The sequence below is a fragment of the Mirounga angustirostris genome, unplaced genomic scaffold, assembly GCF_029215605.1.
Source record: "Mirounga angustirostris isolate CCGP_5_RB_7025 unplaced genomic scaffold, mMirAng1.0.hap1 SCAF_2, whole genome shotgun sequence".
In the NCBI taxonomy this organism is placed as follows: domain Eukaryota; kingdom Metazoa; phylum Chordata; class Mammalia; order Carnivora; family Phocidae; genus Mirounga; species Mirounga angustirostris.
Window position 1 is genome coordinate 33508635 of NW_026991710.1, and position 20898 is coordinate 33529532.

A 20898-nucleotide genomic window follows, 5' to 3' on the forward strand; every position below is an offset into this window, starting at 1 on the left:
GTTTAGTAAAGGCAGGGCTCCGCCATTTTCTGGAACTCAAAGTCCTAAGGAAGAATGATTTAGGGTTCTTCCCACTACCTTGTTTTAGGGGCCAAATCTCTTCCTTCTACAGCTAACCCAGGCCCATGAACCCTGTTTAATGTTGAACGGGACAAAGGTCGAGTTTCTTCACTGCACACCCTTTCTCTTTCTCTGAGATAGCCATACTCAGCTTGTTCTGGGTACTTGCCAATTCCATGGTTTTTTTTCTTCTAAACCTGGCTACTTCCTGTTCCCTCTTCTCTCTGCTCAGCTGCCCTAACTCCTATTCATTCTGTAGATCTTTGCTCAGATGCGACTTCCCCCAGTCCTTCTTAACCCCCTGCCCAAGCCCGCAGGGGCTGCCCCCTCCCACTTCATAGCACTTGCAACACTATCTTATCACACCTGGGAGTTTCTGGAGGGCAGAGGGTCAATTTTGTTGATTGTTGTCTCTCCAATGCCTCATGCTGTCCTGGCACACAGTTGGCATTCAATAAATGTTTACTGAACCAATGAAAACAAAAAGGAATCAAAAGGGTATAAAACAGAAAGGCTTAATAGAGTTAATATAGCAGAATGCATTCACACTACAGGGGAAGGGAAAGGAAATGTGTTTCTTGAGTGCCTACAACATACCAGGTTCATTAATTCATCTGATTTACACAATAACCTTGTGCGGTCTGGATTATTATTATGTATTTTACCAGTTAAGAAACTGGTACTCAGAGAGGCAAGGCGTCTTTTCTGAAGTCACATGTCTGGTAAGCAGCAAAGCTGGGGTTTTAACGCCCAGGGAGATGGACTACAAACCCAGCCTTGTTCCACGAGGCCACAGTGTTTGTCCACAGAGGCAAGTCTTTGGGCAACCAGATTTTTTCCAGGTATATTGGTGTGAGAAGTTAGGAGACAGAGGAATAATGACTATCTAGAAAGGGATCACTGAAAAGGGAAAAGAGGAGAAAGAAAAGGCTGTATCCAGTCCAACAGCTTAGAACTTGAAATTGAAGCAAAACACTTTGTGGAGGTCTCCTGAACCTCATTTTGTACTGAAGCCTAATCCTGCCCTTGACCTTGGGTGGTCAGAGATGGGGAATGTGTCAAGAAAGCGGTAGGGCAAGGATAAAGTGAGTACGTCTGTATCAGCCTACCCAATCGTTTTGGTTTTTTTTTTTTTTAAGATTTTATTTATTTATTTGAGAGAGAGAATGAGAGACAGAGAGCACAAGAGGGAAGAGGGCAGAGGGAGAAGCAGACCCCCTGCCGAGCAGGGAGCCCGATGTGGGACTCGATCCCGGGACTCCAGGATCATGACCTGAGCCAAAGGCAGTCGCTTAACCAACTGAGCCACCCAGGCGCCCCTGCCCAATCGTTTTTATAAAAGCTGAAGATGTGTGTTTTTTTTTTTTAAGGGTCATGGTGTCAAAATGTCATTTCATCAAAACAGCCATGCCAAAATGTCACATTTCATGTTAAAAAAGAAAAAACAAAAACCCAACTCTGGTAGAAGCTGAGTGCCCAGAAGATTTGTAAGGTAATAATTGAGGTAATATTCTCTATATATTTCTGTTCAATAGCCAAGCACCCTAATATCCTTAAAACAGAGTTTTAATAAGCCAGGAAGGTCAATTATAGCTGACAAAACACACCACACACAGTGCATGCCATGTAACAGCATCCAGTGAATGTTGGACTGTCACGGGATTATCCTTCACTAGAAAACAAAACCAGAGCTTTGTTTTCTAACTGTTCTGACTTTCAACTAAATAACTGCTTATGTATATTGTCATGACAGATATTTTCAGAATAAAAAAGTGGGGCACCTATTCTAGTGAAGAATCAGAAGGGTATAGTTGACTTCCTATGAAGTTCTTTAGCTTTCTCTACCATCTCTGGCACAGCCTTGTAGATAGAATTCCTTAGATCTCCCAGCGTGGACATTTTTAGCAGCTCTACGTAGAGCTGCGAGGTCTTGTAGGCTGAGAAGAGGCATTTTCAGCCATTTGGCCTTCAGGTCTCATCCAAGGAAAGGGGCCACATGCGGAACCATTTTAGAATCCAATGGAAAAGTGCACTTGCAGAGCAGCTCTGCTTTTCTCTCTCTGGTCTCTGAGGTGGGCTGTTGGCATGACTGGTTTTATCCACTTCCAGGGTCAGTGTACTGGTAGCAAGAATCCGAGACTGGAATCTGAGCACAGATTTCAGTCCAGGTCCTTACCAGCTGTGTGACCTTGGCCAGTTACACTGCTTACTTCACTGAGTTACTGTGAGGTCCACATGAGATTATGGAAGCCAAGGAGCCCAATGAGTCACGTCATCATAGCATTTCTCCCTACCCACCAGGCTGTTTATCTGCTCAATCTGTCTGTGTTCTCCCACCGGAATGTAAGCTCTACTCGTGCACGATTTTGTGGGCTTATTCATGCTGTGGTTGCTAGAAGCACACAGAACCAACCCCAGCACCTAGTAGAGGTGTGATACACATTTTGTACGATTATTCTTTTTCTAATGAGATCAAACTCTGTGATTCTGCAATTTGAAGAGCATCTGTACTCTTCTCTTAGAACAAAAAGAAACCGGCAGATCTTGTTGCCCTTGAAAATATTGCCTAATGATCTGTCATCTTGGGATGTTTGCTGGTCCCTCCTGCCTCTAAAAAAGGGCTTTATCTTTTTAAGAGGAAGCAAGAAGTTACCATTCCCAGAAATGTGAGAAGGCCGTAACCCAGACCGCTCAAGACTAAAAGGTAAAATTCTTAATCAATGGTAAAGCCATGTGGGGCAAGTTTTTTAGAAGTAATTCTATTGACAACCTATCACCTGCCCTTGAACCATCTGATTGGCTTTGCCAATGGACAATGTCTGAAGTTAGTGATGCTCTCTAGAGAGAAGAGAGGAAGTGTCCTGCTAACCTTGCCGTGCACTGTGAAAATGAGGGACACAAGGCTTTGGTTTCTGAATGCAGTGATGGACCTTCAGGTCACCCAGCATGTTCACAAGATCACCAAACAAACTCAATGTCACATCAACTGCCTCCATTTAGAGGTCTGAGTGTGGAGCTCTTGGGATCATAAACATAAACATCAGGACTGACAGCAATGACAGACTTAGCCACATCCTATTCCAGTCCAGATGTTGAGCAGAATTTGGGTGCTTAACCTTCAACCACCTAAGCTCAAGTTTGATGAAACTGATAATGCACAATTTTTACTATATAACCCATCTTCAATGTAATTCCAAGCCAAAAACATGATAGTAACTTGCTGGTTTCTCTGGCTGAAAATACTGAAGTAGTTGCTTCTTCCATACTGTAAGGGTTTCTCTAATTTTGTTAGGAAAAAATAATCAGTATAAAGAAAACACAATTTAAAATAAGGTCTTGAAACTGCTTTAAAGAAAGCTTTATTTACTGCATACATCCTAAGAATGTATTGTAAATGGAGAAAGATCTAAATAAACTTAAAAGCTTTTCAAATACAAAGCAACTAAAGATAACTAAACTACTAGCAATGTTTGAAAACAAAGAACACTAAAGCTTTTTTTTTTTTAACATTTAGTTTGTTCTTAACCCTTAAAAAAAAAGTTCACATTTCAAGTTATAAACTTACCTCAGTAGTGTATGTGAAATGGTTTTGAAACAGAAACAGACCATAAAGAGGAGGCTCACCGATATCTGTTTTTAAGGTAGTTTGGTAGTTGCCATGTTAAGATATCAATTTTTTTTCTTTTCATTATTATTATTATTTTGCAAATAATTTACAGGCATATGTAAAATACAGTAAGACTGCTAGGTCAGAGTCTCATCCAGTGAACTCTGTGACAATCCTTCATTGGAAGGAGTTCTTTCACACCAAGTCAAGGGATGAGGATCTGATCCAAATTGCATTTGGTTGGATTACTCATTCAAACAGATTCGAGTTTGGATGCAGCTTGCTGGGTACATCATCAGGAACATTGCACGATTATTTCATGTCATTTAAGAATGATGGAAAGAAATGTTAGAAATGTTTAAAGGCCTTTGCAGGCACTCAATAATTTTATAGAATAGTTAAATAAATATTGCTTATATATAAAAAATTCATCCCACCCTAAGATGAGGGGGAGGGAAAAGGCATTTGGGAATCTCTTAATTTAAAATTTAAAACAAAACTAAAATACTTGCTAAAGGCATGCTCCTATTCTTAATCCATAAATAAGAATTCAGCCATTAGCAAAAATTCAGTGAGTGGACAGATTTTATAGATCTCTAATGTGACATAAACACACAACTGTGTCCTTGCTACCTATTGCACACCTCAATTCCTTGATGGAGCCTTTAAAAAAAAGTTCCAAGTTGATGTATTTCATAAAGCAGATGACAATCTTAACATTTTACTGTATTTTACATTCACTCTGCTAAACAAAAGCCTTGAAACAGGCACAACACTGCAACAATACATTTACTTCCTAATAATAAACAAAACTTTTTAATAACATTGAAATAAAATGGTTTCACTCTGCATTAAACTATATACCAAGAACTTCCGCAACATTAAACAACTAAAAACCAGCATTAGGAAATTATTTACAAGCTATCTTTTAACTTCTACAGGTCTCTCCTCCTCCTCCTGGGTGTGCACGCCCCAAGTCAGCTCACCTACCACGTGCACAGCAACAGAGGAAAGCCCTGCTCAATAAACACAGTATTTCCCATACCCTTGACGACCACAGACAATGTGCACTGAAACATGATAAGGCAGCTAGAAGCATAACTTTCTGCGACAAGAGTCTCTGGGGGCCTTGCCGACAACAACATTCACTGTCTCTACAAACTCATACTTCAAAAACAAATAAAATAAAAGCATTAGAAAAGGAAGTAAGGTTTTATATGAGACATTAAATAGCTATGCAAAAATGTCTTATGGAAACTACTAAAATCTTGTACTTATGCATAGTCTGCTATTGAAAATACCTCTCCAACCAAGACAAAAAGAAAAACCCACAACAAAACAGAAAACCCCCACAAAAACCCAGGAAGAAGTATAAAAGCCATCAAAGTTCTATCAGAGGAATTCATTTGCCCTAGACTTGCCAAACTTGGAGGTGGGGCTGGGGATAGGAAGGAAGGAAGGAATGAGTAGGGGTGTGGGGAGGGCAAGACACATGGAGAAGGAGCGGGGAAACAGGGTAATGGTGGCAGGTGAGAGCCTTACAGTGTGTGGACTTAGAAGTGTGACAAGTCTTTTCAATGTGGGCTTAAAGAGAGATCGAGTGTTTACTTTCTTTCAAAAAAAAAAAAATAGAACTGTCATCTTAACACGTGGTAACACCATCAACCCTTAATGCAGCTGAAATAGAGATTTCACTCACTTTGAAATTGCACTTTCTAGTATAACTTTTAAAATAACATTTTATGTAGTATTTTAAAGCACTACTGTTTGTATCTTTAAATATTGAATCTATTTTTCAAAACAGGTCCCTAGCTGCTCAAACGTGCTTTTCAATATATAGTTGATATATTATCGAAGGTACTACAAAATAGAAATCTCTGGAGTGTAGAAGTTAAGAAAATAACCTTCATACTGAAAATATATCCTTAAAAATACAAAAACAAAAAAACCTCTATACAAACGTACTATGGCATACAAATTTTTGAGAGATGGTATTAAGGCACGAACCGGTGCGAGTCTCTTAGAAATGTATGAACAAGGGCTAAGTCGAAAACAGTCTTTTTTCCAAAAAAGAAAAACAAAACAACCAGTGGAAACTTCATGAATATAAAATCTTTCAGGGCGATACTGGATAACATTCTTCACTTGCAGGTTTCGTGAGTGTGCTAATCCCACGCGTTCTTTCTTCATAAATAGTACAATGTTCCTTCGGGGTAGTTCGCCGTCTGCCTCCACTCAACTCACCAGTGTCAGTACGTCTGGTAGATGTCGTGGATGGGCACCTGGATAGCAGCGGCGGGGAAGGCCTGAGGTATGTAGCCCGCGTAGCCTCCGTACACGGCGGCGGCCGCATTCTTCTGTAGTGTGGCGATCGTGGTGGTGGCCGGAGCAGCGAACGGCACGTAACTGGCCCCGTAGATCCCAGCGGCGGGAATTCTCTGAACGTTCGGAGCCACCGTGTACACTGGGGTGATCGGGCGGCCCTGGGGGCGAGACACGGAAAGGCTCCTTACCGACCGCGCGGCGCTGCCCGGCCCGCGGAGTCAACCCCCGCGGGCCCGGCTCCCTTCACTCTTCCCGTTCCCCGGGGCGCGCTGCAGGAACAGGTGAAGGCAAAGGTTTTCATTCTCGGGGCGGGGAGGCGGACGGGCAAAATCAGTAACTGGTGTAAGGGCCATTAAGGTAAGCTGGAGTTGCGTCTCAAGGCTCCTTGGAGTTCAACTGGTCAAAGTGACGGAACCGCCAAGCTCAGGGAAAGTTTAAATACGCTGGAATCGTCTATCTTGCCATTCCTTTCCAGCCGCCCATGCCCCAGAGGCAGCTAGAAAGGGGAGCGGAGAATCTACCCTTTGCTCAGTTGATCTCACCGTAATTCAAAATATGGTCCCTAAAATACACGCCAGCCGCCTCAACTCTTATTTAACTGAAGGAACATGGCGCTGCAAAAACGGGAGGGGACAACAGACAGTGACAATGTTACGGAAGCCAGTGCAGGGATCTCCGTAGGCACAGCTTTTTAAGCTGTGACCTAAAAACCCGGTGACCACAATTTTCAGTAAGTGTGACTGATGATTTCAACCATCTCCCACCTAAGGTATGACACCCACGATATATACAGTTGACCCTTGAACAACACGGGTTTGAACTGAGTGGGTCCACTTCTATGTGGATTTTTTCCGCTAAGTTCAGCACAGTACTATGTATGTGCTTCCTCTCGCTTATGATTTTCTCACCCATTTTCTTTTCTTTAGCTTACTCTCCTGTAAGAATACAGTATATAATCCATGCAACATACAGAATCTATGTTTCATCGACTGTTTATGTTCTCAGTAAACCTTCCGGACAACAGTAGGCTGTCAGTAGTTAAGTTGGTGGCGGAGTCAAAAGTTTTATATGGATTTATTTACAACTGCATGGGGGGGACACACCTAACCCTTGTGTTGTTCAAGGGTCAACTGTACAGATGGGTGTAGAGGCTCAGAAAAGGAACCAACTCACTTGGGAAGCTGGAGGAAGCATCGTGGAAGCAGAGACATTTGAACTGGGTCTTGAAGGATGAGGAGGAGTTTCCATAGGAGAAGGAAGTAGGGAAAGGCAAGCTCCCTACAGCTGCCTCATGACAGATGCCACAGTGGGCTCCATCAGAGTCCCTGCCACTTGCTCTTCTCTACTTGAAAGACTAACATGCTACATTTTCCAAGCAAATAGGTGTAAAGAGTGAAGCCTGTGGTTCAGTATTTCCCAAAGGGTTTGCTCTGGAGCCAGTTCTGTGAGATGCTTTATGGAAAGGGGGATTTGTGGTAAAATAAAACACGCACTTAACAAAATACCTAGCGCGCTTTGTGTTCCTCAGAATACCCTGCAGTAAACGTCGCTATGGCCTCCATGTCTTCACGCATCGTCAAAGTAAGCAATTCAGGATATATGAAATGGAGAATTCAATTTTTAAAAATGAGTTCTTCCTGGATTTTTGCAAGGGAATTAGCTATCATTCGTTTACAAAATTTGCAAAGGAGAGTCGCAAAATTACATTCAAAGGAAAAGTCACCACCTAAGAGCCATTTTTTCCATTGTAACCAAAATAGTAATTCTACTAAATGATAATAACAACCGAGGGACTGTGGTCTGCCAGGCACTATTCTAAGTGCCTTATTTGTATGAGTTATGGAATCATCACAACCACCAATGAAGCTGGTACTATGATTATACGGAGCGGTTTGGATGTGTTAAATGACCTGCACAAGGTGACACAGCTCTTAAGCAATGAAATGTGTGACTCTGGAGCCTGCACTTTTAGCCCTGTCTTATCTCGTCTCCTACAACACTGAAACAACGAATATCTCATTGGCAAGAGAGAAACTTCAGAAGGGGAAGGAAAAAAAAAAAGAAACTTCAGAAGGGGGAAGATGGTGCCTTACAGCAAGATACAAGCAATCTTTTCCAAATGGGTGGACATATATTTAGTGACAAGTGCACAGAGGGATGAAATTGCAGGGAAGAGGACATCCGAGAGAAACCTTTCCATGTGCTATGGTCCAGCTCAACACCTAGGCTTGGAAGGGTTGAGCATGGGGAGTTGGGGGAGGAGAGAGGTGAGGAAAAGACCTCACCAAGGGGAATGGCGATCCCTGCTCTACTTATACCACAGATTTGTAAAGATTGAGAACACTTTGAGAAATAAATTAAAAAAAAAGTCTATGCCAGTAAACATTTTCTTAAATTACTTACAAAGCCTTTATGAAATTGAGGATATAAAATGGCTAAGCAGGAACATCCCTGAGCACGTGCAAGACAGAGGAGTATGACTGAAGGTGTTCCACAGGAAGGCTCTGGAAGTAATGCTGGGAATGGATTTCTAGTGTGGCTCCATTTGGAAAAGTGTTCTACTCACCAATCAGTAGTGCTTAATGCTCCTCCTGCTGCAATTTGGCAGAGAACACAGGAGTCGGGGCAGAGAGCCAGGCATTCAGAGAGCCCAGGGTCAAAGAACTCAGAGGGAGGATGCAGAGAACTGAGACTGGTGGATGAGCACCAAGGCCACACATACTCAAAGAAGTCATGCCCGAGTTCAAAAGTAAGTAGCTCCAGGCATTCCGCAGGGTATGTTGAAGAACAGGGGGAAGAAAATCTCCACCGGAATCAACTAATAATGACTGTCTACTGAACAAATTCATAAGCAAAGACTCTGAACAGAGACCCTGATGGCAAAACTGAGTGGAGACTGATAAAAGACCGCAACAGCGTGAGTACGAAAACTGGAATTTGGGACACTACGCACCAAGGACAAAAGTGCATGAGTTTCTTAGTAAAGAGAAATCCGCAATTGTTACCAGAATTCCACTAACTATTGTTTGGAGGTTACTGCAGATATTTATTAGTCAGTCCACAAGTAGCAGCTACCCTCAGTTGCCATTTTAGAGTGTGAGTCATTTACAACCGATTCCTTTTTCTGGCTTTAGAAGTCCAGTCTTAAGGAATACTTGATGACCCACTGATAGATGAATATACTTCAACTGGCGTGACCATTTCTGACTGGCGCAGTCAAGACTGTGCACGGAGAAGGCAAAAGCGACCGCACTCCTGTGGGGCGGCTCACCAGCCGGCCTCACTGAGGAGCCGATACCAAACGTGGATTCTAGAACCCCAGCTGAGATCTGCCCAGTGGGAATCTTCTGGGGTTTGAGTCTAAGAATCTGTTTTGTAAACATATTCTCTGGATAATTCTAATCCAGTTAGGGAAGAGACCCCAGGCCTGAGTATCTTTGTTGACTGAAAAGGTATTTGAGATTCACCGCCTCACAAAAAGTAGCTCTAACAAGATTCTATTGTTTTGTTTGGTTTTGTTTGGACGAATGTTCCCTATGTGTTATGCACTGATGATAAAAAGAAAACATAAGATGTAACTCTCAGTCTAGAGGAGTTTCATGAAACGTGGGTGACGAGACATCCAGGAGACAGGATTTCCAAGGCTCGGGTGGATGGGAAAGATTCTACAGAAGTCACAAGACTGGACACCACACAGTAGAGAAGCTGTGAGCAAAGGTGGGGAAGGAGGCTGGCACGGTAAGACTGGACTGGGAGGAGGAGGAATGGGAATGGCTGGGTCTGCTTAGAGGAGAGGATTAAGGGCAGATTTTGTGAAGTTTTGTATAGCTATATCTCTACAGATAGTTCTCTCTCCACGCACACTCTTATATACCTGTATATGGATATACATACTGAAATATTCATACACAGGTGGGGGGGGGAGAACTTTTTTTTTTTTTTTTAAAAAGATTCACTTATTTATTTGAGAGAGAGAGAGAGAGTGAGAAAGATCTCGGGGTGGGGAGGGGCAGAGGGAGACAGAATCTCAAGCAGACTCTGCCCTGAGCACAGAGCCTGATGTGGGGCGCGATCTCACAACCCTGAGCCAAAATCAAGAGTCAGAAGCTTAACCGACTGAGTCACCCAGGCGCCCTGAGAGAACTTAAAAAAAAAAAAAAGAATCTTCCTCGAACTGCAATTTGGAATGTGAAAATGTGAGCGATCTCCCTGGACTTTGGGAGTCCGCCGCTTGACAGTAAGAACATTGAGTTAAAAATTATCCAGCGGTCATAAAAAAAAAACATATGTACAATATCATGACACCGTGAAGAATTACATGTGTCATTTTTGCGAATGGCTTCCCATCTTTCATAGAGTGATGACATTAGGGTAGTACAATTATTATTTGAAACTTTTCTGTCCTGGCATGATTTACAGGACCCATTTTTCCTGTCACCCCATCCCATGCTTCATCAGAGAGCTAGGCACACAGCGAATTCTCCTGCCGACGGGGAAATGAATCCACGATAAAGGGAGGCCTCCCACACGGATGTCGGATGTCGAGGACCCCAGCAAGCACTCTACCTGGAATGGGGGCGGCGTTGACACGGCAGGAATGACGGCGGCGGCGGCGGCTGGGTCTGGCTGCACGGCGATGGGGCTGATCATGTGCTCCATTGTGTGGATTTTGCCGTCTTCGATCATCTTAGGGGCTGGCGCTGCCTGAAACATGGAATACTGGGCCCCAATGGCAGGGATGGCCACTGCAAGAGAAGGGACAGGGAAACGCAAATCACTTGAAAGTCCCCCAGGAAGACCCGTCGCTTTCTTGCTATTTTTCAAAGCCAAGTGTGGCAGTCACGGGCCTCCCTGGCTAACTGATGCTCCCTCAGTCCAGGTACCAAGGCGCTACCCAGGAGGAAGAGAGGGGAGCTGGGAGGTACGTCCCCCGAGCCCTGCTCAACCCGCAAAAGGAACCACATGGGTACAGATGGAGTCTCCCAACAGATGCTCATGGAAAGATGTCCAGAGTTAGGTGTCTGCACCAACATTTTTCCTCCTGCTGCTACAGAGAAATCTCATCTTGAATCCCACTCTTGCTGTTCCCACAGCACAGGAAAGGGCCTTCTGACTGAGAGGGGAGGCTCAGAGTGAGAAGTGAGATCAGAGGCTCGAGGCCCACCAGGTGCGAGCGGGAGTGAGCCTGCCGGCCCTCATCACTCACCTGGCTCATTACCAGACCCGCCACCCTTTCCCTTTCACATTTTAAGAAGCAGGTTCTGGGGAGGGTTTCCTTCTGGGGAAGTCAGAGGTCTGTGCACGCCTTCCCCACTCTGTGTTTCAGATTTCAGCATTACTGATTCAAGGAAAAATACTTAATAAAAAATGGCAAGTTCCCTCATTTTCTAATGTCCACTCAGTAGCGAAGCAGCAGAGTGACTGGTTTTAGGATGGGCCCTGCCAACTCAAAGATGTGTTTCCGTGAGTAAAGTCCAAGGGATTCTACTTTAACCAGGGGCTCAAACATTACTCAAGGGATTCTATTTTAACCAGGGGCTCAAACAGATAGCAGTTAATGAATGCCCACATATGACAGAAAGAGATAACAAGGAAAAAATTCTAGCCCTGGTTTTGGGGGAGTCTGTGAGTAGGTGGTATGTGGGCATGTGTTGAAGGGTAAGCAAGACTATAAAATGCATACACAGAGTGGGCTTTCATTTATGTTTTTTCCTACAACTGTAGGTATATTTACTCTACTACAAGCTAACTTGATGTGAGGTGAAGAAACAAATGATTGCAGGCTCAACAATGGTATGGCCTTTCAATAAAATGGACCTAAAACCTTAACAAAATCCCTCACCGGCCTTTTCAATCATATGGTCTTGTGGCCAGATACTTCACTAGAAGTTCTAATTTTCTGGATGCATTAGAAACAGAGGCCAAGGGGATGGGGACCTGAGGCAATTAGGAGTTTAAGCTACACTGGGGCTATACTGAGGACCTCTGGATTGTTTTGGCTATCAGCCCATAGGAATTTCTACGTCAGGCCCCACGACACGACTATACGCTTAAAGATGGTTTAAGAGTTCTTTTCTCTAGTTAAATCTTCAACTATTGCAACTTGCCAACAGGAGTCCCTTTTCCAACAAGTAGAAGTGACAACTCCCACATCCAGGCTCTGTTTTATGGCATTACAGAGAGACACATGATCAGTTTAACACTGCTTATGGTGTCAACGGCATTTATAAGGAAATCCAGCGTAAGGAGTCACCTGACTGAGAATTTACATTTTTTCACAGGAAAAAAAAAATTATCACTGGATTATCAAAAGGAAGCTCTACCGGGAAAAGGCTTTTTAAGCCCTATGTGGCAACGCAAACCTATGCCCCAAATGCAGATTCCTTGAATCTCTTAGCTAGGGGACGGAGTGCGCAATCCTCAACTAGAAGAAAATCAGAGTAGCTGAGCTTCAAAGGGAAGATTCTCTCCAAGAGCTCTTCGATCTGCCCTCCCTGAAACCGGGAACAGGGCTGGAGGAGGATCGCTCTGCCTGTCCACGAAGGAATTTTCCCCGTTTGGATGCCTGTGTGATGTGTGCTAATAGGGAGCTGGTACCACGATGCTCTCTTCATGGAGTTCCTCTCAAGTTAGGATCAGAAAGAAGACCGGACTCGTGTTAGGTGACCAATGGGCACTATTAACGCTGGCAAACTGGTTTGTGGGGCCTGGAGGTGAACGCAACGTTCAAGGTTTCTGGCTTGAATTACTTGAGTGTCCCTACCCCCAATCTAGTGATCCAGCGAGAGGGGCAGAGAGGAGTGCTGGAAATCAGAATCTAGGAAATGAGCAGCTGCAAAAACTTTCACCGCTGCCTTGTTCCCAGGTGTTCTGGTTTGTTCCAAGACCACGACAAGGGACATTTGTGTTTTGTGCCCCCTAAGGGGAATTTTCTACCCTTTCCACCAACTGTCAGAACCGGCGATCAGCTGTATCCTCCGGCCACTGACTGCTGGTGTAGCAATAGGGTCGAGGAGAGAGAAGACAGCTTGAGCTCAAAGAAGGTACAGAAGAGCCTCCCATTCTTCCATTGTCTTCCTCCGCCCCTCCCCACCACTCCAACTCTGCCTACTGGGTCACAGCTTGAGAAACAGCCTAACAACTGGTGGCATCAAACCCACTACTGGAAAGTTTGACTTGAATATGATCAGAGCTGGACCATCCCCTCAAGTTCTAGAAAAGAGGGCCCAGGAGGCCACAGTCTTTGCCTAACCTTTGGCTGCCTGTTGGAAGAGGAACGCAGGTGCAAATGAAAGAGCCCGAGGACATCTTGGGGTCACTTCAAAGAGAGCACTGGGGTTTTAGCTGAATGGATGCATTCTATCTCTGGTTCATACTGACCTGTACCAGGTTTAATGGCAACTGGATTGACGGCAGAGATTTCCAAATTCGGTACGAGTTCATATCCTTTTTCTTGCTGCTTTCCTTTCCCTTCATGATATCGGCTATATATACCACGGCCAGCTGAATATCCCCCGAGGTAGGAACCCCTGGGCCCTGGGGCTCTGTTGCCGGCCGCACCTCGACCCCGGCCTCTTACGCTGCCTGCTTATAATAACAATACACACAATGATGAGCATCCAACAGTGACTGTGCAAGAGGCTGATCTTAACTCAAGGTTCTTGGCATTTAGGTGTTTGCCCTTTGTCTAAGTTGCAGGTGATGTGTAGGTTGCTCTTCAGTGAGCTGGGAAGATGCTTTCAACATTCTATTCCCGCCTAGATTCGTACCCTAAGTAGGTCTGCTCAACGCAAGAGATGAACTTGCATGGTGAGTTCCTAGGACTGCAACTGCAACTTCAATAAAGAACAACATTCAGGGGCTGAAAAAAAAGTTATCTGGAAGGGGATCTGTTGGTTCGCCTTCCTTATCTCATGCGTGAGAAAACTGGCCCAGGGAGGTTAAAGGACTGATGAAAGTCACAGAGCCAGTTAATCTGATGACGGCAGGACCCAGAACCTGGGTACTGGTTTCCCTGTGCAATGCCTGGTTTCATGATACCCTAGCCAGTAAGTTCACCAATACCACCACGCCAACATCCTGCTTCTTACCCCCCAACATCCTCAAGATTTAATTTCACAAGGAGGTTTTAACCTAAGTACCCAGAGACTGGCGGACTAGCCCCAAACTGGGTAGGTCCTGCAAAGGTAGTATGCAAGAAACGCTTGCATGCCCGTGTGATTCCACCGCTCACCCCATACAGAGGAATGACCTGCATTTCCCTCAGTGCTATGGAAGCGAACGCCCTAAGTGCCAGCCAAGAACAGACCCCACAACTGGGACTCAAACGAGGGTGGGTGAGTGGGGGGAGGAGCCCATCTACCAGCTCGGCCAATGACAGCCACAACGCCCCTGACGCGGCCCGGGCCCCGCGGCTCTCGTCCCCCCCCCCCCCCCCGCCCCCGCAGAACAGCCCCCACTAACCTTTCACAAAGTAGTCTCTGTTGGGCCCGATGAGCGCGTTGTAGGGGTAGCCGTAGTAGGCCAGCGTATAGGGGTCGCAAGAGTACACGTAGCTGGGTTGCTGCACCGCCGCCTCGGCCGCGCCGCCGCCCTTGGCCGCCTTCTGGTAGCGGGAGTACTGCTCCTTGTCCACGGGCTTGGCCAGCGTCACCTCGAGGCACGAGCCCTCCAGCTCGGTGCCGTTGAGGTTGTTCATGGCGTGCACGGCGTCCTCGCGGCTGACGAAGTGCACGAAGGCGTAGTCGCGGATCTTCTTGACGCGCTCCACGCAGCCCGGGTTGAACTGGCCGAAGCTCTTCTTGATGGTGTCCTCGGTGGTCTCGATCATGAGGTTGCGCACGTAGAGGATCTTCACGGTCTCCATCACGTCCTCGTCCACGTCGATCTCGGGCTCGGCCCAGTCCACGGCGATCTGGTGGCCCCAGAGCTGGATGCGGCCGGGCATGAGCTTGCGGCGCGCCATGGCGGCGGCGCGGTGGCTCTCGTACTCGACGAAGGCGAAGCCGCGGTTCTTCATCTTGTCGGCCGCGCTGGCGTAGACGATCACGTCCAGCACGCCCTCGGTGACCTTGGCGATCTCCTCCAGGATCTCCTCGCGCTTCTTCATCTTGGGGATGCCGCCGATGAAGAGGCGGCAGTTGTCCACGCTGCAGCACACGCCGAGCAGGCGGCCCGGGCGGATCTCGTAGTTGTTGAGCTCGCGCACGGCGCGCTTGGCCTCGCTCTTGTGGCAGTACATGACGAAGGCGTAGCCGCGGTTCTTGCCGTCGAAGTCCATCATGAGGCGCAGCTCGTAGATGCGGCCCACCGCCTCGAACACGGGCACCAGCTCGTCCTCGTACACGTCGCGCGGGATCTTGCCCACGAAGACCTCGCAGCCGCGCTGCGGGTGCGGGCCCTCCCAGCCGGGCGGCGGGCCGCCGTACTTGCGCTGCCCGTTCTCCTGCACCATGCTGTAGCCCGTGCGCTCCATCAGCGCCAGCAGCGCCGCCTCGTTGGGCGCGCCGGCCACGCCCTCCGGCACCTTGGCTGAGGACGCGGCGGCGGCCGAGTCGCTGCTCATGGCTGCGGTGGAATCCTCTGCGGTCATAATGTCAAAGGCATCCACGGCTGGAGGAGACCTGGGGGCGGGCGGGAGCAGAAGGGAAGGTGAGCGTGGGGTCCGCGCCACAGCGAGCCTCAACTGGGCTACTTCATTCTTTTAAGACAATGCGAGACTCACGCTTAACTAGCAGGTGGTTAGATGAGAAATAAATACAGCAGCGTGAACAGAGTCTAAATTAGTCAAGCTGTTTTGCAGGAAAAACCAGAAGTGACTCGGGAAAAAAAAGTCAAGAATGAGCAAGTACTTGCACTTAATCAGTACCCTAACAGCTTTGAGGCACAGCAAACCTGTTGTAATTCGTTAGTGAAAACCTCACGTTCTTGCAGCAAACGGCAACATCTTCAGCTCAACTCCTGCACTGTCAACCGAGACTGATTTCCTTTTAGTTATAGCATTTTACCCCATTTATTTCTTGGGCAGACAAGCCTCTTTCTTTGCTTTCTTTTTAAAGACAGTCTTGTCCATTTAGGAATGGAAATAGCAGTGTATTTAAGTTGTCAAGGAAAACCTGGAGGAGGTAGATAGATGGAGCTATGTGCTGAAGCTTTTTACAAGAGAGAAATGGAACATCCACATTGCCAAGGACTTGGCCTAGGAACTGTGGTAAGAGCTGGTAAGTCTGATTTTTACGGTGTCGTTTAGGCAAAAGTCTCGGTAGGAACCAGGTATGGATTCGGAGTCAGTCCACGAAGAGCTAGATTAAGTTCAACTGGGGGGTTTGTGAAGCTGGTGAACCACAGTACAGTTTTTGGAGAACTGTCCCATGCATTATCTTATTCGAGATTCTTAATCTCCTTACATGGAAAGCGGTATTATTATGACCCCTAATTTGTCTATAGGCTCAGAGAGGTTGAGTAAATTGCCCATTTCACACAGCAAGTGTCAACTCCTACCAGGATTTGATGCCAAGTCACCGCGCTCCAGATTCCATGTTCTTCCCTTGAAAGCAGTGCTATGCAACAGAACTTCCTGTGTGGACGGAAAAGCTGTCACTGGCCACTTGTGGCTACTGAACGCTTCAAATGGGGCTAGTGTACTGCTGATCTGAGTTTTTTATTTTATTTCATTTTCATTAAACAGCCATGGGACGCCTGGGTGGCTGAGTCGGTTCAACGTCCCACTCTTGATTTCGGCTCACGTCATGATCTCAGGGTTGTGGGATGGAGCCCGAACTGGGTTCTGCGCTCAGCGGGGAGTCAGCTTGAGATTCTCTCCCTCTGCCCCCGCCCCCCTCGCTGTCTCTCTCTAAAATCAATCAATCAATCTTAAGAAAAAGTCCATATACAACAGTGCAAGTCTAAACCATGTCACCTTCACTCATACAGTACAGGGCTCTGTGGAGATGATTTTATTTTATTTATTTTATTTTATTTTTTTTAAAGATTTTATTTATTTGAGACAGAGAGAATGAGAGACAGAGAGCATGAGAGGGGTGAGGGTCAGAGGGAGAAGCAGACTCCCCGCCGAGCAGGGAGCCCGATGCGGGACTCGATCCCGGGACTCCAGGATCATGACCTGAGCCGAAGGCAGCCGCTTAACCAACTGAGCCACCCAGGCGCCCTGTGGAGATGATTTTAAATATGCATTTAAGGTTATCATTAGGAGCTTTGTACTGTGCTTTTGTAAAAAGGTCCTTTAAAAAAACGAAGTTTATTTCATTTTTTTGGGCTATAAAGGTATTCAGGTAAATTTTACGGAAATTAAGAAAAGCAGGAACAGAAATCATTCCTATTATTCCTACCCAATGATAACCACAATTAAACGTTCCCATCTTTTTTTTTTTTTAAAGTAGAATTTTTTTGAGGGGTGAGGGGTGGAACTTGGCTTCCAACAAATTTACATCTTGCTGCTTTGCTTCATTTTATAAGCATTCCTCCACATTCTTAAAAACTCTGTAAAAACATAATTTTTAATGGCATAAAGTTTCATCATTCAACTGGAATCTGGAGCATGATTTGTAAAAATTTACCAAAAGGAATTGTATAGAATATTAAGGGAGATTTCAAGAATAATTAGGGTAAGTTTGGTCTTCTAAAGAAACACACACACACACAATTGTAGGGACAAACAGAAATCTGAGCTGTTTATTTGCCAGCTAGCTAAACCAGTACTTCCTTGGTTCATTTGCCATAACATCAAGGGGCAGTATGATTTCGTGGGGAAGTGAGTGGCCGCTGGAGCCAGACTGCATGGTTATGTGTGAATCCCAGTTGTATGAACTACAGCAAGGATACTTAGCTGCTCCGTGCCTCAGTTTCCCTCTCAATAAAATGGGAATGATGATGATAACAGTATTAAGTGTAGAGGAACAAGTGAGTTAATACATACAAAGCACTTTGAATTGTGCCTAGAACATTGTAAATGTTCAAGAAACCTCCGCTGTGTATTACTGCCTTTAATCCAAACTTCTGGGTAAAACTTCAGACCAAATCTTTCAATGTTAGGGTAATTTTGACACTTTCTCAGTTCTTTAAAAACATCTGTTTCATATGGCTTCTATTCTTATTTTTTATTTCTTTTGCTCTTTAAGTGCTTGAGACTGGTTTGACAGCATATCTACTTATCATGAAGTCTTTTTTTCCTATTACAAATTTGAAAATGATACATTTGTTCTTGTAGTTTCACACTGAAACAGAAATTTCACTATCAAATTTGAACATGAAGCTCTTCCCTTCTTTCCAAAAGGGAGATAAGGATATACTCTTAAGAAGACTATTTGTACAAACATGTATATGTTTGTAATCTGTGACCTGGAAAGGAAATGCCAGGACATATATAAACGTATGAGGCAATTCAAGATCTTGCATGTTGTGCTACAGAAAACGTTGACTCTGTGTTTTCCTAATTTTACTCTGAAATGACCATTTTACCCTGAGAGAAGTCAGGCTATGGGGAGCCATTTCCAGGTGCCATCAAAATTTTTGTTTGCTTTCAGTCTGAAATCTGCTGGGGGCACTAATATAATCATTTCTCCTTTTTTTTTTAAAATCACTTCTTTTAAAACTGTTACAGATTATTTCTTACATCTATAAGCCAAGAAAAATCTTTTTTCCTGAGCTTTCATCATCTGGAATAAATGAATCTGGACCTCTTTCCCCTTTGTCTTTGGCCTAATTCTTTCAGGATTAAATTTGCCACTTCAGTTTTAGTAATTGTCGGGACGCCTGGGTGGCTCAGTCAGTTAAGCATCTGCCTTCCGCTCAGGTCAGATCGCAGGGTCCTGAGGTCGAGCCCCACATCGGGCTCCCTGTTCCGTGGGAAGCCTGCTTCTCCCTCTCTCTCTGTCAAATAAATAAGTAAAATCTTTAAAAAAAAAAAAAAAAAGCTTTAAAAATTTAAGTAATTGTTGAAGACATTACAACACAGTCTCAAGTTTATCTAATTTTGGCCATCGTTTCATTTTTTTAGTCTTCTGTATACCCAATGCCATGAATTTAGCTACTTATATGATTCATCTTATTGTTCATATGTTCCTGGAAATCATCTCACATAATTTTGGAACTGGGAGAGGAATAAAAGCATCTATACACACACGCACACACACACACACACCCTAATTTGCACCAGACATTGATGAATGTAGTGTCTAAATGAACTGTCTTTTACACTAACTAAAAACATTGACATAAAAATAAATGAGAACCACAGTGAGATACCACTTCATGCTTATTAGCATGGCTATTATAAAAACAAAACAAAACACAAAATAAGCATTAGCAAGAATGTGAAGAAAATTGGAACCCTTGCACATTGCTAGTAGGAATGTAAAATGGTTCAGCTGCTGTGGAAAACAATATGGTGGTTCCTCAAAAGCTTAAACCTAGAATTATCATATGATCCAACAATTCCACTATTGGTTATATACCCAAAGAACTGAAAACAAGGACTCAAACAGATATTCGTACACCCATGATCCTATTACTCACAACAGTCAAAAAGTGGAAACAATCCAAATATCCATTGATGGCTGGAAGGACAAACAAAATGTGGTATGTATACTCTGTGGAATATTATTCAGCCTTAAAAAGGAAGGGAATTATAACACACTTTACAGCTTGGATGCACCATGAAGACATTATGCTAAGTGAAATAACCCAGACACAAAAGGACAAATATTATATGATTCCACTTATATGAAGTACCTAGAATAGACAAATTCATAGAGATAGAAAGTAGAATCATGGTTGCCTGGCGGTGGGGGAGGGGAGAAGGGAGCCTTAGTGTTTACAGAGTTTCAATTAGGGATGATGAGAAAGTTCTAGAGTAGGACGGTGGTGATGGTTACACAACAATGTGAATGTACTTATGTCACTGAACTGTATACTTAAAAATAGTTTAAAAAGAGTTAAAATGGTTAATTTTGTTACATATATTTTACCACAATTAAAAAAAACTTAAAAAGAAAATGAGAAAGCTCAGAGATGCAAAAAGAACAAAAATCAAATCCCATAAAATTAGGATTTTGTTAGAGGCCATTAAAAAAATGGCACAATGAGGAGGTTTAACACATTCAAGAAAATCTTATGTCTACAAACTCCATTCTCCTGATCTTTCTGTCTAATCACCATAGTTAAACAAATTATATGGTGCGCCGCTCAATGAATTTTTAAGGCCAAATGCTTAGATATATAAAAGAGATATATGATTTGTTTAATGCCTTAAAAAAGGGCACAATACAGCTAATCTGACCCTTCTCTCTGAGATGTAACAGAATACCTAACTTATCACAATTAGACAAGCTTTCAACCAAGGGCCTGGCAACTATGGCCATGGGCCAAATACAGCCTGCCATTTGTTTTTATAAATAAAGTTTTATCAGCCATGCCCTTAAAAAATTTTTTTATCTATGGTTGCTTCTGTAGTACAATAGCAGAGTCAAATAGTTCAGAGATGATATGGCCCACAAAGTTCAGAGATGATATGACCCACAAAATATTTGCTGTCTGGCTAGGTATAGACCAAGTTTGCTGACCTCTGCTCTAGAAGATGCACAGAGAACATCACCGGGACTAAGTAGCATAGATTGCTACTGCTAAGTATTATGGTCACTTTTTCCTCGGTTTCCTGTGCTGAGCAAAGACTTTATTTCAGGACCAACTTTTAAGTTCTAACATATTTTAAAGACAGTCTTCTCGATCTGCCTTTCCCCCCCTAAGTCTTAGTTGTTTGACATTTAAGTGTGTAGTCAAATTTATGAGACCTGGAAGAAGAGGTATCTGGTGAAAGTGGTTGGCTTAGCTTCCAACACTTACACGTGCACAGTAATTTTTTTTTTTAAAGATTTCATTTATTTATTTGA

General features: G+C 44.3%; 1 protein-coding gene across 2 annotated transcripts in view; it reads right to left on the reverse strand.

Annotated features, from left to right (window-relative positions):
• Positions 1 to 4990: 4990 nt before the first annotated feature.
• RBM47 (RNA binding motif protein 47) overlaps positions 4991 to 20898 on the reverse strand; it is a 155845-nt gene continuing 139937 nt past the window's right edge. Inside the window, exons 3-6 of one of the 2 annotated variants that reach the window (XM_064584398.1) lie at positions 14456 to 15615; positions 13373 to 13576; positions 10559 to 10737; positions 4991 to 6150 (exon numbers count right to left, since the gene is read on the reverse strand). In XM_064584398.1, coding sequence (XP_064440468.1) covers positions 5917 to 6150; positions 10559 to 10737; positions 13373 to 13576; positions 14456 to 15584 — 1746 coding nt within the window. In that variant the 5' untranslated portion in view covers positions 15585 to 15615 and the 3' untranslated portion in view covers positions 4991 to 5916. Of the gene's footprint in view, positions 6151 to 10558; positions 10738 to 13372; positions 13580 to 14455; positions 15616 to 20898 lie in introns of both variants that reach the window. The other variant, XM_064584397.1, reaches the window with a different exon arrangement.